This window comes from Coenobita brevimanus, chromosome 101, assembly GCF_032717465.1.
Source record: "Coenobita brevimanus isolate Jiangsu-jjx chromosome 101, ASM3271746v2, whole genome shotgun sequence".
NCBI lineage: Eukaryota > Metazoa > Arthropoda > Malacostraca > Decapoda > Coenobitidae > Coenobita > Coenobita brevimanus.
This window is the reverse complement of record NC_137054.1, coordinates 10,263,178-10,280,981: the sequence shown is the minus strand read 5'-3', so window position 1 is coordinate 10,280,981 and position 17,804 is coordinate 10,263,178. Positions and strand designations below refer to the sequence as shown.

The following is a 17,804-nucleotide window of genomic DNA, read 5'->3' as shown; positions in this document are numbered from 1 at the left end:
CCTCCACCTCCCTCTCCCCTCCCTTCCCTCAGCCCCACTTTCCTCTCCTCCACCTCCCTCTCCCCTCCCTTCCCTCAGCCCCACCTTCCTCTCCACTCCCTTCCCTTAGCCCCTCCTTCCTCTACTCTCCCATCCCTCAGCCCCACCTTCCTCTCCTCCACCTCCCTTTCCCCTCCCTTCCTCTCCTCCGCCCTTCTCCTCCTCTTCTTCACATCCCTATAATTACCAGCTACGGTCCATCTGTGTGCCACTTTCACTTTGAGTATCAAGTACTCTCATCTTCACCAACTTCATCCTTCTTTACCTCTCTCTCTCTCTCTCTCTCTGTATTCACTTTTCTCATTCCTCGTCTCGTACTGTCAACGCGAGAGGCGACAACGGGTCTAGTCTGCCTGCTTGTCTCTCATCAGTACCCAGTTTTCTTATATATTCTCTGATTCACTCTTTTTCAATAATTTCTTCCCCTCATACTTACCTACTCTACTTTTATTTCATATCCCCACCTCTTATTCATATTTCCTTCGACACCTGCTTTCTCATCCGTCTTAACTTTGCTTATCCTAGTTTTCCTCCATTTCTTTCCCGCATATTCTTCTTTCATTTGTCTGTTCATCTGTCCGTTCCCCTCTCCAGCACTTCTGCCCTGCATTCCCTCCATACCTCCACCCCTTCCAGCTGTCTTTCCTACGTTCCTTCATCCACACCTAGTACATGCCATTTACTATTCTCTAAAGTATACGTCTGCATATTTTCTTCATTTCCCCCCATGTTTCCACCTTTCATTTCTAACCCTTTCATTTCTCTACCCACTTTGCTTCGTATCTTCGCTTCAGAGACGTGATTATTCAGATGAAGAGACTATACACATACGCTGAAAGTCAGACCGAAATTGGAATATCATCACATTTATTACAGTATGCAAGTTAATTACCCTTTCACTCTCTTTCAACCCTCATTTATCTTCTGCCATCTGTATCTCCCCTTTCTAGTCCTACTTACACTAACCGTCCACCCCTCCCACCCCCAACGCCCCAGCACTGAAGGAAATATACCCACTAACTGAAAATCACGAAGGACCAAATAAAGTAACCTCACAATAAACACAGTGTACCTGTTAATGTTACTCTTCTCTTCTCCATCAGTTGGCATTGATCTTCTCACCTCTTTCCCCCATTCTTGCCCCACCTACTCTACCAAACCCGTCTCTCCCCTCCCTGATCTCTAGTTGTGCCCCCGGCGATTCCCATCAAACTCCAATCCTCTCTCACCCCTATCCTTCCTCCATTCTGCTCCACCAATTCTACTCTAACCCCCTCCCTCTATCCTCCTAACATCCCATCACTGATCCCTAAGGACCCTGTTGTGTCTCCAGGTGAAAACTAATACTCCTAAAAACTACCCCTCTCCACCAGTCTTCATGCACGTCCTCTCACGTCTCCTCTGCATTCCTGTCCTACTTACACTATCATCCACCTGCCCCTCCCCCTCCCGCCCCCCATTCTTGCCCTACCTATACCACCCTACCCCAACCTCTCCCCCTCCCCCTCCATACTTTCCCAACCTACACTACCATACCCCCTCCCTTTTCACCCTTCATTCCTGCCTAACCTACCCTGACCTACCAACCACGTTCCACCACTAACCACTAACCCCCACATCGCTAATTCCCCTCCTCTCGTGCCCCCAGGTGAAGGGTACGATCCCCGCAAGTTATCAGAACCTGGGCACGACCGACGACCCAGCGTGACCATCACCTCGCCCGGCTCACCCGACACCTACCGCCTCAGGACCCACTCGCCTTCCATCATCGGCAAACTACAGGTCAGCACAGCCCAAACTTTCATAAGCATAAGTACCATTGTGCTAAACGGCTTTGGATATTGCGTAACACCTCTTTCTTTGTGATTTACTCTGTTACACGCCAGTATCCTCTTGTATATAACTGATGCAAATTACAGATTTAAAATGCTATACGGTTAACGGCGTATAAGAGGATGTTAAGACGTAATATGCAAAATAAAAAGCTAAGGATGAGATGTCACGAAGCCTCACGATGACAGTTAGAATACGTCCCTAAGTTGTGAATAAGATTGCTCATTCACTTATACAGATACCAAACATCTCACAATCAAACTAGAGTGAATATAACAAGACTGTCCTTTCATACGTTAATCTTCACCAATAAAGCTACAAAGCACAACAACAATCTTCTTGAGAGTCTATAACATCGCTTCTCCATACTTTTATCCTCACTGACACACTTACCAAACATTCTACAGCCAAACCAGAGTGACTTACAGTAGAAAACATGACAAAGCAAAATAATTCCCTACAATAATGCACTGCTGAGAAGACATTTGCTTATATTGAGAACTGGTTAAGATCCTTTATAAATACGATCCCACTACGTTTCAACTGTATTTTCCTTTATCTTGTTCTTCGGCTAAAAACACACCTTACTTACGAGAAAAAATTATCACAAGGGGTTTACAGAAGGGCAAGGAAAGGAAGAGTGCAGAACCTTCCCATGTTTTGTTCCTGGAAAAAAAATTACAACTGCATTCCTTATAAAAATAAACATTTATTTATCTATTTTTGGAGGAGGGCAAAGAAATGGCAGAGGACAGGGCGACATGTAGGCGATTTGCTTGTGGCCATCTCTTACGGGACTGAGGCACCTGCTATAGATTGATAGGTTTTTCACGCAGAATGGGCAATGGGGGAAGACTGTAAGATGTTAACATGAAAGTAAACTGTCGATCATATTCCCTTCAGGAACTAAGATATGTTTTTATTCAGGAGGGATAATGAAGCAAGAAGGACGTTAATTCACACACACACACACACACACACACACACACACACACACACACACACACACACACGGCTGAAGTGGTCTACAGGTCTTGACCAGAGAGGGGGGGGGTCGAGAGGGTCGGGCAACCCCCCTACCGGCCTAAAGGCTCACTTTCTCACGGTCTGTTTTTTAAATATCAGTGCAAAAAGTCACTCTCCGTTGCACAGAAGGTTTGTGCTGCTTCTCAGCGTCGCTTATGCATACACCCTGAACTCCACAGCAGGCATGCAGCAGACCTTTGACCAGCCTGCTGCTATGCTAGTCCAGATTCAGCAGAAAAACCTGGTCTGTTACATGCATTGGTCTCATCAGCTGAATGGAGAAATATATATATATATATATATATATATATATATATATATATATATATATATATATATATATATGGTATATAAATAATATTTCTCCGCTCAGCTGAGGAGACTATTACATAGATAGACAGATAGGCTTCTCTTTCAACCCTGTCATTATGATGACGTCTTTTAACATTTTATTCCCGCTTCCTTTTCTACCACATTATTTTCTTCCTCCCACTATTATTTCTAAATTTAAAGTCGTTCTTTCACTCCTCTTTTATCTGTATATATTTCATTATGATTTGAGACATTTTAGTCTTCCACTCTCTTGGATATGGCATGAAAGAAATGAAGAATAAATCACCGTGTTGCAGGAGTTAAGACAACACCTTCCTCTCCCGCCCATTCATATCTTCGTGTTGACACTTCTGACGTGGCTTGTTTACTTGCCTGACTCTCTCTCTCTCTCTCTCTCTCTCTCTCTCTGGGCGGATCCAGTTTTTAGTAAACGGGGGTGTCCAGTATTGCTTTAAACACGCTCCCCCAGCGTGCAATAATAGGTAATATCTAGTATTTCTTTACCTAAATGTGACAAAGCATTATTAACAGGGTTCATGCAAGAAGGTACTGGCAAACATGCGCTTCCTTTTCCATTCCGTATCTATGTTTATTACGAGTGCTTATTACGAGTCTGTACTAACAAAACCAGTGTTTTCTACCCTTATGGTGTCCCACGAAAATACTTATCTGAAAAAAAAAAAAAGTAGGAATTGAGTCCGGGACCCACAGACTCCTCTTAAATCATCCGCCGTTTTCCCATATTTCCTCTTATTTTGTCCTTCATGTTAAGGGTCAGATGTACGTTAAGAACGGTCGTTTAACTGAATTGGTTTTCCTGTAAGTGAGCGACACGGATGGAAACGCGAGGGGGCAAAATCAAAGACTTCGAGGAAAAGCCGGCAGAAAGTCTCGCGTCTAAAGAAGTTACCCCTTCGTTCTTTTCAGAGAAAATGGTTTCATTTCCCGTTTCTTATGAATTCACACCTTGGAGAGCGAGACTGTTCGCTTTTTACTATTTTGTGGGAGCCCGGGGCTAGGCAGGTTGGTCCTGGCATTTAAGATTAGTGACCAGCCTCGCTCATCCCTGAATGGCATTACGTGAGCAATAAACCCCAACCACCCCTTCAATTTTGTAGAGCTTTATAACTTTCTACTATATTTCTATCTCGTAACATTAATAGGATTTCATTTAATGAGTTGCGTTTTTAGTAAAAATTTAATTCGAATATTTCGCTCTTTCCAAATGGGAGGGTTAACCCTCCCCCCGTGTGCACGGCCTTGACTGCGGTAGCACATTTCCCCCCCAAATACGTTATTACAAAATATTAATACGGGTCGATGTGAGCGCGCAGGAATGTAGGCAGGCAGAACAGTTTCAAAATACAAGGTGAATTATGTACCTGAGGTAGTGTGTATTTCTCTGTGCCAACAATACGACCAGAAATCACGAAATAATGAAATACAGGTTGCAGTGTTGGTGCTGGTGGGGGAGGGGGAGGGAAGAGAACAACAGGGCAGGTAAAGGTCAGAGATACAGACTGCCTCATCAATCCTACCTGGATTATTCTGTTCTCGTCACAACCACAAACAAGCACAACGCCAATACCAACAACAACAATGCTAGTAAAAACAAAAGCAATAACAATACGGACGAGAACTACCACAACAATACTAACAAAAACAACTAGGCCTGCACTACCAGAAATAGCTATAGCAGCAACAAAAATACCACTGATAATCACGACAATGGAATCGACACCAATATCAACGAAAACAGTACAATAGTGTTAACATTACGAACAATACAGCAACAACACCAGTAATAATAATAATAATAATAATAATAATAATAATAATAATAATAATAATAATAACTACGATACCAACGATTACAATACGAGTAACAGCACTGCCATATATTAAAAAAGCAATTTCATCATCATCATTATCCGGACCTCCTTTCCCACCCTAGGGCAAGGTGAGGAGTAGAGCGTCCAGACAAGAAAAAATGAAAAAGAAAGAAAAACGGGTAATAAAAGCAAATATTGTCTAACGACGTCGCCAAAACACTAGAACAGATTACAACAAAACAAAAACATGACCTCAGAGACAATAATGACAAAACAGTACCAACGATTACACAATAACGACAACAGCAGTGATGAAAATAACAATATAAACTAGAATTCTGAAACGGCTGAACAAAATTCAAAGGACTCCACATTCCAGATGAAAATACTTTTGTTATCATTGTAGGCCTAATATTATGGGACTTCTGGTATGACTAAAAATTTTTTACGGATTTTGACCTGTGACCTTGAGATTAAGGTCAAGGTCTTCATAACTGCAAATCATATTCATTCATGACCCACTGCATTTCCACAGAATTTAGTTAAAATCGGTCAAATATTATCGATTTAGCACTTCCAGGCATGAGGTGACCATTTTGATTTTCCCGAACATCTCAGAAAGTATTTGTTGGATCTCAGTTATCATAACCCAGGTGCACAGGTATATGTTGACGACTACATTTTGGAACATTAATGGATTCAGTAATTTTTCTGCGCAGGAAAACAAAAACTGAAAAAAATTACATACAACGCGCTTGTGCGGCGCTAGTGCTAGGAAAAAAAAATTGTGCCAGAAGAAGCCTACAACCAAGATCAGATTCATCACTCCTGAAAATGTCGAGTCTATCTCCAACGGTCTTGGTATGCCAGCCTTCTAGATCTCCCCTCCCCCCAAAGAAAAAAGAAATAATATCTACAATATCAAGAACTCCACAGAACGTGGAGTTCTTAATGACAACAAGAACATCAAATACAATACAACACAATAATAACAGTACAAAAACACCAATAACAATACCAAGAACACCAGTACGAAAAAAACTACACTACTACTATCAATACCGTACAAGAAAAAAGTTAACGTGTTCTAATTTCTATATTCTTTCTCTCTGCAGCTCAAGTTGTGGTTCGAGGCGATGAATCAGCAGCTGGTGGTGACGATAGTGAGTGCCGTGGAGCTCCCGCCGAGACTCAATGGAGCGCCAAGGAACCCATACGCCAAGATGTTCCTCCTCCCGGACCGAAGGTGGGTGGGGAGACACTGGGATAAAGGTTGATGATGATGATGATGATGATGATGATGATGATCTTTAAAGGAGCTGTATTCGAGATCTTTCCATTCCACGTAATCCTCTAGGTGTGTGTGTGTGTGTGTGTGTGTGTGTGTGTGTGTGTGTGTGTGTGTGTGTGTGTGTGTGTGTGTGTGTGTGTGTGTGTGTGTGTGTGTGTGTGTGTGTGTGTGTGTGTGTTTTAAGTGCCTCATCTAACTCTGCTTTTATTCTGTCGGTGTATGTGTCACTCTTGTTTATTTCTCTCCATTCGGCCCTGTCGGTTTTTGAGTTTTGTTCCCTCCCCTCCACCGAAAAAGGCCGTCATTTTTGTTCTATTACTATTATCTCACTTCTCAGTTCAGCAACGTCATCCTGCATCCACTAATGGCGACTGTTTTTGCTGAAATGCAGTTTTCATTTTTTATCTCCCAATTTGAGTGTCAGTGTCTCCCAGTATCAGTGAATAAAAGCGAAGAAAAAAACAAAACTCTCTCTCTCTCTCTCTCCTCAAACCTCACGCCTATCTCTGCCCCACCACAGCGAGAAGTCCAAGCGCCGCACCAAAGCCATTGCCAACAGCCTGGAGCCGCGCTGGAACCAGACCTTCGTGTACTCTCCCCTGAGGCGGGCTGAGGTGAAGACGCGCTCCCTTGAGATTACGCTGTGGGACTATGACAGATACGGCGCCAACGACTTCCTGGGCGAGGTAAGTGGAGGGATTGGGATTGGGGACTGGATTAGATGGGAAAGGGGATCGAACTAGGGGTGGATTGAGAGGGGAGTGGGTTGGGGTAAAGCTGTGGGACCGGAAGAAAAGTGGGGGAGGGGGAGTGGGATGAGAAAAATTTGTGGGATGGATAGGTGGGGTGGATTAGAAGAGGAATGTGGGTTGACTGGGAGGGGTGTGGGAGTGGAAGAGAACTGGGATGGGACCAGGGGTGGATTGAGAGGGAAGTGGGACGGAGTAAAAATGTAAAGTTGGAAGGGAACTGGGTTGGGAAAATAGGGTTGATTAGGAAGGATGGTGGATGGGGTAAATTTACGGGATAGGAAGATGGGGTGGATTATGAGCGGAGTGGGATGGGTTAAAGCTATGGGATTGGGAGAGAAGACGGGATGGAAGGGAATGGGTCTGACATGGGATTAGGCAGAGGAAAGGAATGTATGGGAAGTGGGATGAGATGATGGGAGGGGAATGGAAGGAAGTGGGGAAAGTTATGCAAGTGGGATGGTATGATGAGAGAGAAATATAATTAGATAATGGAAGGGAGTGGGATGGGATAAAGTTATGGGAACAGAAGGGGTAAAGGTAGGGGACTGAGAGGAAAGTGGGCTAGGATGAAGAGAGGGAGGAGGAAGGATTATGTTGGGAGGGGAATGGGGAAAAGTATGGAAGTAAGATGGGAAAGAGATAAGTGGACTGGAATAAGGGCTGGGCAGTGGAAGACAAGTGGGATAAAAAGTGGACTTGTAGAAGTATGTACGGGCTGGATAGGATAATAACTGTAACTGCAATAAGGTGGGAATGGGATAACACTATACTCTTTTCAGTTTAACTTGGCCTAAAACTGTCTTCTCCCTATCTTGAAAGCAGAGTTGTTACAGTACATTAACACTAGAACATGGTGCTAGTCACAAAGCAGCACTATGGAAAGGATGCAGATCTGTAGCGTTGTCTTTCTCTGCCATGGAGCTACGAGAAAATCTATTATGAACGAAGTACTGGGCGATTTATGAATAGGGCTGATAACACTCCCGATTAATTTGAGGAGGATGATATAACAAACATGGATATTTTCTTGAGAGGGATTAAGTGCAGTTGATTTACCTCTCTTTTACGATGCTGTCAGTGTCGTTTTATTCTTGCTTCCAATAGTCGAATTTATTAAGCTCAGGGGGAAACCTCGTGTTGTGAGGCTGTTAATGGGGGTTGTATGTAACTCCTTCAGCTCGATTCATTTTTCCAAAGTGGAATATATCGTGTGGTGACAGCAAAGATAAAATGTAAAAGAAGTCATCCGGTTGAAGGGTTGTAGCTGTGTGTGTGTGTGTGTGTGTGTGTGTGTGTGAGAGAGAGAGAGAGAGAGAGAGAGAGAGAGAGGGAGAGAGAGAGAGAGAGAGGGGATAATAATACCAAACAATATCACCAACACATACGTGGATAAAATCAGCATTAAAATGGGGAACAACCATAATATGAAAAACAAACTATAAAGGGAGAGGGAGGAGTGAGGAAGGGACGAGGGAGAAGGGAAGGGGAAGGGGAGAAGGAGAGGGGAAAGGAGGTGCAAGGGGAGAGGGATGTGGAGAACTAAAAGACCAAAGGAAGAGAGTAGGGGTGCAAGGGTGAGGATGGGAGTGGGAAGGAGGAGGAAGTGTGAGGAAAAGGAATGGTGAGGAAGGGGGTGGAGGGGAGAAGGGAAGAGGGGAAAGGGCTGGAAGGGAGAGGGTAGGGGCAGAGGAGAGGGGGGTTTGGGGAGGAAGGGAAGGGGTGGGGGTAGAGGGGGGAGGGGGGTTAGGGGAGGGGGGAGGGAATAGAGGGGTAGGGGAGGGGGTCATGTCGGAAACTAGGGTATCTTGGTGAAGTACGTACAAGTCTTGGCCTGGTCAATACGAAGGCGGGGTCAGCTGAGCGGGGGAAGGGGGAGGGGAGGGGGAGGTTTATAGGGGAGGGGAAGGGGCAGGGGATGGAAGAGGTTTACAGCGAGGGGAGGGGGAAGGAGGAGGTTTATAGGGGAGAGAAAGAAGAGGTTCTTAGAGGAGGGGAAGGGAAGGATGGGAGGGGAGGAGAGGTAGAAGAGGAGAAGAGAAGGGGGAGGGGGGATGGAGGAGGTATATAAAGGCATGGGGAAATGGAAAGTGGGGAAAGGATGGAGGGAGGCAATGAGAAGACGATGAAGAAGGGAGAGAGGGATGGAGGAAAGGAAGGGGATGGAGAGGAGGGTAAGGAAAGGGTGAGGGGAATGGAGGGAGTTTTACAGACGAGTGGAAGGAAAAATAGACGGAGGGGGTGAAGGATGGAGGAGGAAGGAGGGGAGGGAGAAGGAAGGACGGAGAGGGGAGGGAGATGGAGAAAGGGAGAGGGGGGGGGAGAAGAAGTGGATCTAGAGCAGTGATTCCCAACATTTACACCTTGGAGGAACCCCTGAAACAATATTCCATATACCAGGAACCCCTACCTACAGTGTATGAGTATAGCCTACATATATATATATATATATATTGGTTTTGAGCCTGATAATTTTATTAAAACTATATTTCAGTTTACTTATTTTATTTCTTCATTTTTATATACTTATTTCATAATTTCTTGCGGAACCCTGGCTGGGAATCACTGCTCTAAAGGGTTGGTGCTGTCACAAGATTTTTTTTAAGAAGCTAAAAAAAAGGGCGGTAATGTCATCTTTTGTTTCATACTTGCCTCTGCTAGACGATTTTATTTAGCTCACGAAAACCCTCTCATAGTGAAGGGATTAGAAACAGTGTCCTTAGTCCCTTTCAATAGTTTTTTTTTTTTTTGTCTCAAGATGATTTTCATAAACTAATAGGAAGAATGTCTTGTTGTGAAGGAGCAATGGAATGTAACTGAAGGAAAGTATTGGTAGTCATTCCAGCAGCAACAACTGCACTATTACTGTAATGATCATAAATAACAATGATAATAATAATTAATAATAATAATAATAATAATAATTAATAATAATAATAATAATAATAATATTATTATTATTATTATTATTATTGTTATTACTACTACTACTACTACTACTATCACTAACAAACATAATAATAATTCCAACGAATGTAAAATAAACAATATCCAGTTCTGAAGTCAAAGGCAAACGTCTCCCACTCACAAAATGGATTGATTCTTAGATCCGGGCTCATCAAATATCAAAGACAGTAAAAGACAGCATACAGACATTACAAAAGAGGCGATAAATAACAAAGAAAGAAAGAAAAAAAAAAAAAAAAGGAAAAGAAATGCGATGGGAAGCAGTAACAGGAAAAAAATACAAGGAAGCTTACACGTCGACCAATACTCTACGGGATTCTCTACCCATGTTTCATTACCTCGACTTAACTGGGACGTGCTTTAGCATAGGAGGCTTCGAGGCACCACTTCTATGGCGATTTATTTTGAATATGCACCTTAACACTCTAGCATGTTATTAATATCGTTTTAATATCGACATACGAGTAGTTTCTATCGGTAAGCTATCATTCAACAGGATTTTGAGGTGTACTGTACAAAATAAATCGCTGGGGAAAAGGTTTCAAGAAATCTCCAAAGCCACCAAGAATATGGCCAAACGTTGACAGAACTTCACATTCCAAGCAGAAAGGTGTGCAGGCTCATATTCCAAGCAAAAAGTTGTGCAGTAGTAAATCTTACGCCTACAGTTCTTTTACACAAACTTGGCTCAGATTTTCGTCGTTTTGCAGGTGATTTCATGTAGCTCGATAGCAGAAAAATCCAGTATAACGGCTCTACATTCCTCCCACAGCACTTCTTCGTGATTAGTACCATTTCTGTGTGTTAGTATACTGCTAGAACTCAGCATGGAGGGAAGGTAATTTTAGGCCAACTTAAAGTAAATGAGTATAGCCCCTTCAGTACGAGGATACTTTATTACTGCGATCTTTGGACGATTATATTCAGATTATTAGAGATTTTGGAACTGGAGGGATTTGGTAAAGTCTTTATTAATTTCTTTTCACTACCTTAAGGCCTTCTTAAAATTAATCTCTGGCATTAAAGGAATATGAGAGTAAATACGTTATGGTAGTGACGGGGTCAATGGCATGCGAGTTAGGCTGATGACAGTTATTTATGGTTTTGGTGAACAATTTGCTGACTTTGGGAAACCTGATTGGCTTTCTGAGGAACCACGTGCAATGTGTGTGTGTGTGTGTGTGTGTGTGTGTGAGAGAGAGAGAGAGAGAGAGAGAGAGAGAGAGAGAGAGAAGGGAGGGGTGTGTAATTCCGGCACCGCCCTGGTACTAAAGATACACGATGCTGCCAGACAACAGTGAACCTCTAGCCTCTCCCACAACTCTCTCACAGCGCATTAGGTCCTTGTTCTAGCCCGTATTTCACATTCGCCTTTTCTATGGTAGGTGGTCTGATTTTGACGATTATCTTTTTTTTATAGCAGAGAGAGAGAGAGAGTACGAGTAAATCGCCTTCATTTACTCCACTAAGCCTTCAAGATATCTACCACGAAGTGAGTAACATCGACTGCTGTTAGGATGAATGAAATGTAAAAATACGATAATCTAGGGGATTAAGCTGTGATTGTTTGGGATTCGATGAAGTTAGCTATGGGGGGGGGGGAAGAGTCTCCCTGGTTACCTCTAAAACCAACCAACCAATCAGCAATTGGTCATCAGCTGGGGTCAGAGGAGTCAGGGAGCTTCAGGTTAGAAAAAAAAAAAAATGCGCTGCGTGTTAAGCAATTCAGGTTAAGAACATAATTTGTGTTTTATTCAAGCAGCTACGTAATGGTTTTATTCAGTGTGAAGAGGTTATTTATGGTGATATGTATTCCCTCCACTTCGAACACTGCTAAATTTAATAGCAGTGTGTGTCATACGTATAAAGGCCGTCATAGGATTGAAAAGGTAAAAGTTCCACTGCTGACCGTGATGGTGATTTGCCAGTTTACAGCAATTTGCTATACCGACTGCGAGAAAAACGTTGTAATATTACTGCACACAATTTTGACTTAAGAGCCCGGATTCTAACTAGCACAGCAGGCTTGGCAGCACGTCTTCCTTGTCGATTTATTTCCCATATTACACCTTTACATTCCCTTGTACGTTACTTATATCCTTCTAACATCGACAAGGTTTGCAAACATAAGAGGATACTGAGGTGTAATGTGCTGAATAAATCGCTAAGAAGAAGGTGCTCGAAGCCTCCTATGCCACTTATAATACGGCTGATAATGAGGACTGATTACCTTCCCTGCAACTCCTTATCAAGCATGACGAAAAATGTTGGTTTACGGGAGAGTAAATGAAGGTAGTGGGAAAATCAGTGAAAAAAAGTACAATTTTGTTCAAATAAAGATTAACACTCAAAGTCTCATTCTCATTACCTGGTGAATGAAATCGTCTGGCGTTAACTGGAATATAATGCGAAAATTATCCCAATCATGAAAGGGTTAATGTATGAAGAGGAAAATTATATTTAAAAATACATCGAAAATAAGAATAAGTAAAAAGGACTATGTTGAACTTAAATCAACGAGAGAGATTGTAAATGAGCAAATAACGACAAATCCTATGGACTCTGGCAGAGACGAATATGGAAGAAGTGAATGATATTTGAGAGGAGCATGACCAGCAAAACTGGGAGAACGCTAAATATAAGAATGAAAATTATAAACGAGAACGTTGAACAACTACCAAGCAAGAGAGTAATTAACTGAAAAACGACAAATACCTCGCACAAGAAGCAGAAAAGAAGAATGACAAGGAAGAAGTGAATGACACGTAAGAAAGGCATAGGTTGGAAAAGGTAGAGAGAAAAATTGAGACGACGAATATGTGAATGAAATGTGAGGGAAACAAAATCAGAGAAGCATACAAATAGGAGATAAGGAATAAGTGAATGAAACGTGAGAGGCATTGAGTCAAAGCAGCAGAGAGAAAAAAGGCATCAATAAATGAATCGAGCAACTCGAGGCATCTGGCAGCCCAAAGGCGGGAGGGAGAGGAATGGAAGAGGGGGGTGAGTTTAGCTTCCCGTGCTCAGTCGTCGCCGGGCTACAGTGTTGTGTGTATGTCCGACGCCTGGCTTCCTAAGGTCCTCCCAGTTCTCCCTCTCTATCCACACCCGACGCCGGCCTGGATTCTGCCCCTTTAAAAACACTCTGACGAAGATCATGGAATCAAAGCGCTGGGGGACGAAGAAAAAGAAGGGGGGATGTATATAATAAAATCCCTTTGCGTGTGAGGTGGTGTTGGTGCAGACATCGAGGGAGAGAGAATAAGAGCACACACACACACACACACACACACACACACACACACACACACACACACACACACACACACACACACACACACTCTCACACACACACACACACACACACACACACACACAGACTTGTCGCTTTAAAGATTTTTTGTACAACAGTGGTTGGGAATAAGAGCGATAAGGGAGGACAGGGTGATGCTTCGGCTTGTAAAAAATTTACTGAATCCTGTTCCTGCCACTGTCATCCGTTAACAGAAGCAGAATAATGCACACTAAAACACAAATTCTACCTCTCCCCCTCCCAATCCTCCTCCCTGTCCCTGTATTGGCTGTGCGTCTATGCGTTTGGCCGGGTTCGTACATGCGTTTTATTGACGTGTCCTTCGGGAAGCGGAAACTCACTCGGCAAACTCGGAATATTATGTGCATTGCTAACACAGGGAGAAGGTGTACAGTGCTAACGTTAGTACACTACAGCTTTACTGCAGTACGTACGCTGGTGAGACTGGCACAGTGGTAATAGTGAACAAACTATGACTGCACTGGTGAGACTCCCAGGTGCACACTGCTAATTATACACAGTAACTATAACAATATATGCACAGCGAGACGAATAAGATGCACATTAACTTATAGTCGTTCAAAACTGTTACAATATGTGCACATTTTAGGCTGGGATGATAATATGCGCCTTGCTAGTAGCTGTACATACATTGAGACTACAGGTGCACAGTGCTAACAGTCGTGCACAGAAACCGATTACAATATATGCACGGGTGAGACTGGGATGATAAGATCCACAGTGCTAATAGTTGTATATAAGCTTTTCTATAAAATATGCACCAATAAGACTGACGATGTAAAGTGCTCAATAATGGTACACAGAAACTTTAATGCAGCATGTGCATTGGTGAGTGGTCAAGAAGATGCACATGGCTCGTATTAACGAAACATTACTTATGCGACGCCTGAGCACGGTCTGAATATGGTAGAATGAAACAGAGTTAAACATGAGATATGAGGCAAAGTGGTTATTTTGATGTTTCATAAATTACAAATGTTAGCGCCAACCATGTTACGGAAAAACTGTGAATATGTGAGTAATAACGATCTCTAAATAACGACACTGTGCCAAATTGAAATAAAATTTGCTACTTGTGGTAATTTATGCAATATTACCGTACTGAGTCAGCACAGTTCTATTTCTGTATCTTTTCTACTTCACTTGGGGTTGCCTATCCAGCCCCCAACCCCTTTCCCTCCGCTATGCTTCTCTATCCATCCCTCCTTCCCTCCATCCTTCCTTCCTTTTATCCTTCTTTCCCTCCAATACACTTCCACTTATTTCTACTCGGTTTCCTCCTTACTTTACTCCAGGTTGCCTTCCCCCCCCCCCCGCTCTCTCTCTCTCTCTTGCTCCTACCTTCGTGCCTCTTTAGTCTGGCCTGTTCTTGCATTTTTCATACGTGTTGTGCTAGTGCTATGCTTCCTCTTAGGCGGTATAGTGTATTGTGGCGTGGCGTGGGCAAGAACAGGAGGGAGGCGGGGAAATGCAAAAATGGAAAGAAGAGAGGGAAGATTTGGAAGTGAGTGAGTGAGAAAGGGGAGGAGGAATGGAGACAAGTGAAGTAAAAGTGTGAGGATTAAGGAAGGAAAGGACGAGAACAGAAGTGGGAAGATCAGGGGGGTAAGAGAGTGTGGATAAATAAAGAACTAAGAAAAGCTAGAGAAGACAGGGGGTAAGGACATGGGAGGATGAGAAGAACGTGTAGATCAGAGGGTAAATGAGGGTGAGGATGGATAGAAAAGACGGTAGATTTGGAGGTAATGAAGGATAAAGAAGGGAAATATGAGAAGAGGGATCTTGAGGTACGAGAGGATGAGGAAGAGAAAACTGGAGAATCTGTATGTAAGAGAGTGGGGAACAGAAGGATAAGAAAAGGGAGAAGACGAGATAGGAGAGGGTGAAGAAGAGGAGAATTAAAAAAAAAAAAAGCAAAACATGAAATAATATAGAAAATGAGAAGGTGGAGTTCACGCAATCAGGAGGGGAGGGGGAGAAAAAAAAACAGAGTGCAAGGAGGTAGACAGTAAGGAAAAGGCAGGATGAAGAGGAAAAGTGGATATAAAAAATGAAATGGAAGAGGAAGAGGACGAACTTCGGAAAGTAAGAAGGGGGATAGAAAAGGGAAAGACGGAAATTGAAGAGATGGTGAGGACAGGAAAAATGATGAAGGGGCGGGGGGGAGGACTGAAGAAATGAGGAAAGTCAAGGTAGAAGGAGAGGAAGGAGAAAGACGAAAAGAAATAAGAGGAAGAGGGAGGCTGGAAGGCAAGTAGTGAGGAAAAGAATGGAAGGAAGAAAACGGAATGGGGGGATGTAAAGAAATAGAAACAGTACGATTAGAAAGAGGAAAGCAAGGGGTCCAGGAGTGGAGGTAGAAAATTTTAAGCCTCTCATGATCGGGAGAACGCCAGCTAACGCCAGACGATTTTATTTAACTGAGAGTGAGTTCCAGGACTGAGAAGGGAAAAACCGTCACCACTAACTTTCTCTTGTCACGAAAGCTCAAGTATTCTGTTCCAGCTACGTCAGACTATTTCAATTAGCTGAGTGAGTTACAGGTGCCTCAGAGGGCTATGAAAGGCTGAGTAAAGGTTTGGAAGAGAAATGAGTTGTGGTTCAGAAACGCTAAGAATGTAAAGAGGGCGAAGACAAATGATATATAATAATGGATAAAAGGCAGTATTAAGAAAAGGATGGAGAAGATAGATGATGATTTAAAACTGAGGTTAGGTAATAACGAAAGAGGAACTGAGGGGAGACCGAAAGATAACCAAAGGAAAAATGAAGTGTCTGGGGAGGACGAGCGAGAGAGGGGAAGGGGGATAAGGGGAGGGGAGGATTAAAGAATAGAGAGGGAACGGTGGGGAAGGGGCGGAGTGAGGGAAAGAAGGAGGGAGGGGAGAAAGAATGGTGAGAGAGGGGAAAGAAGATAAAGGATGGATGAGGAGCAAGCATAGTTAGGGAAGGGCGGTGGAAGGGCAGGGTGAAGGGAAGGAGGGAGCGATTGAGGAGGGAAGGATGGGTAGAGAGAGAGAGAACATAAATGGGAAGAAGGAAGGCGATAGAGAAGAATATCCCGATGGCGGAGGGGAAGCGTGAAAGTGACGGTAAGATGGAGGGAGGGGAGACAGCAGAGTTAGGTCTGGGGTGAAGGGATGGGGAGGGGGGAATGGTGGGGCTATAGAGAAGGGTAAGAAAGTAGGGGGAGAAGGGTAATGGAAGGGAGAAGGAAGGGTAGGCATAGAAGGACAGATGGTGTGAGGGTGAAAGGGAGATAAGGGGAATGGTGGCTGTAAGGGAGGGCGATGGGTAGGGAGAAGATGATGGGTAGGGCTTGGCATAGAGAAGAGGCGAGGGAGAAGAGGTGAGTGAAGGGAGGGGAGGTGAAGAGTGGAGTACAAGTACCGTTAAGTGGGAAAAGGTTATGAGGAAGAGGGAAGTGTATAGAGTGAAAGGGAAGACTAGGGGTGAGAAGGGAGTGAAGCGGAAGGCTAGGGGTGTGAAGGGAGGGAAGAGTCGGAGGAGTGAAAGACTAGGGAGTAGGAATGAACGAGGGAGGGGGAAGCGGAGGGTTGAGGGGACGGGGGATGGATAAGGGTGTGGGAAGAAGAGGAAAAACTAGGGTGGTGAAGCCTTCCAAAATTAGTGTCTGATGACGGGGTTTCCCTCAGACTAGGGTCCAGGCTTTAAACCTCTCTCTCTCTCTCTCTCTCTCTCTCTCTCTCTCTCTCTCTCTCTATTTTAATCTCACTTTCATCTTTTCCTCGTATTCTCAACTTTCACCCCTTTGCTCACACTCTGCTTTCGTTTCAAGTTATTCACACTCATTCACCATTCAGTCTTTCTCATATTGCTCTCACTCAACTCTGAGTTTGATGGTTTAATTCTCTCTCTCTCTCTCTCTCTCCCCCCTCAATTCTCCTGTTTCTTATTTACCCCCCCCCCTCTTTCTCTGACAACGAAGAATGACTCCTTGCATTAATATACGACAAAATGTGAATTCCAGGAGACGCAAATGCCAGTATAGAAACACGTTCACAAGTGATTTACGAAAGGAATTTAACCCTTTCATGGCGGGGACAGCTCTAGTATTCTATTTTACTCCACGAAATTTTCACACGAGTCATAGGAGCCTAAGTGTTAAGACAGGTACCATTGGCCCTTGCACTGTCAGGAATACTCTAGTGCTGTACTCCGTCAAACGATTATCCTCAGCTTAGTAACTCTTCAGTTCCTGAAGGTGTTCAATGTGTACCAGACATTTACGCGCCAACCTCGTGCTTATTAAAATGCGTACCAGACTGCGCGCCAAACCTCGTGCGTATTTAAGACTGTACCAGACTTTACGCGCCAAATTTCGTGCGTATATTTGTTGCCAGCGTTTGAATTGTTCCCAAACCACTTGAGAGTAATTG

General features: G+C 43.6%; 1 protein-coding gene across 3 annotated transcripts in view; it reads left to right on the top strand.

Moving 5' to 3' along the window:
• Positions 1 to 17,804, top strand: part of Rim (Rab3 interacting molecule) — a 180,041-nt gene that overhangs the window by 72,339 nt on the left and 89,898 nt on the right. For all 3 annotated transcript variants that reach the window (XM_080284281.1, XM_080284282.1, XM_080284280.1), the window contains exons 7-9: positions 1,688 to 1,821; positions 6,179 to 6,309; positions 6,875 to 7,040. In XM_080284281.1, the coding sequence (XP_080140407.1) occupies positions 1,688 to 1,821; positions 6,179 to 6,309; positions 6,875 to 7,040 (431 nt within the window). The remainder of the gene's footprint in view (positions 1 to 1,687; positions 1,822 to 6,178; positions 6,310 to 6,874; positions 7,041 to 17,804) is intronic.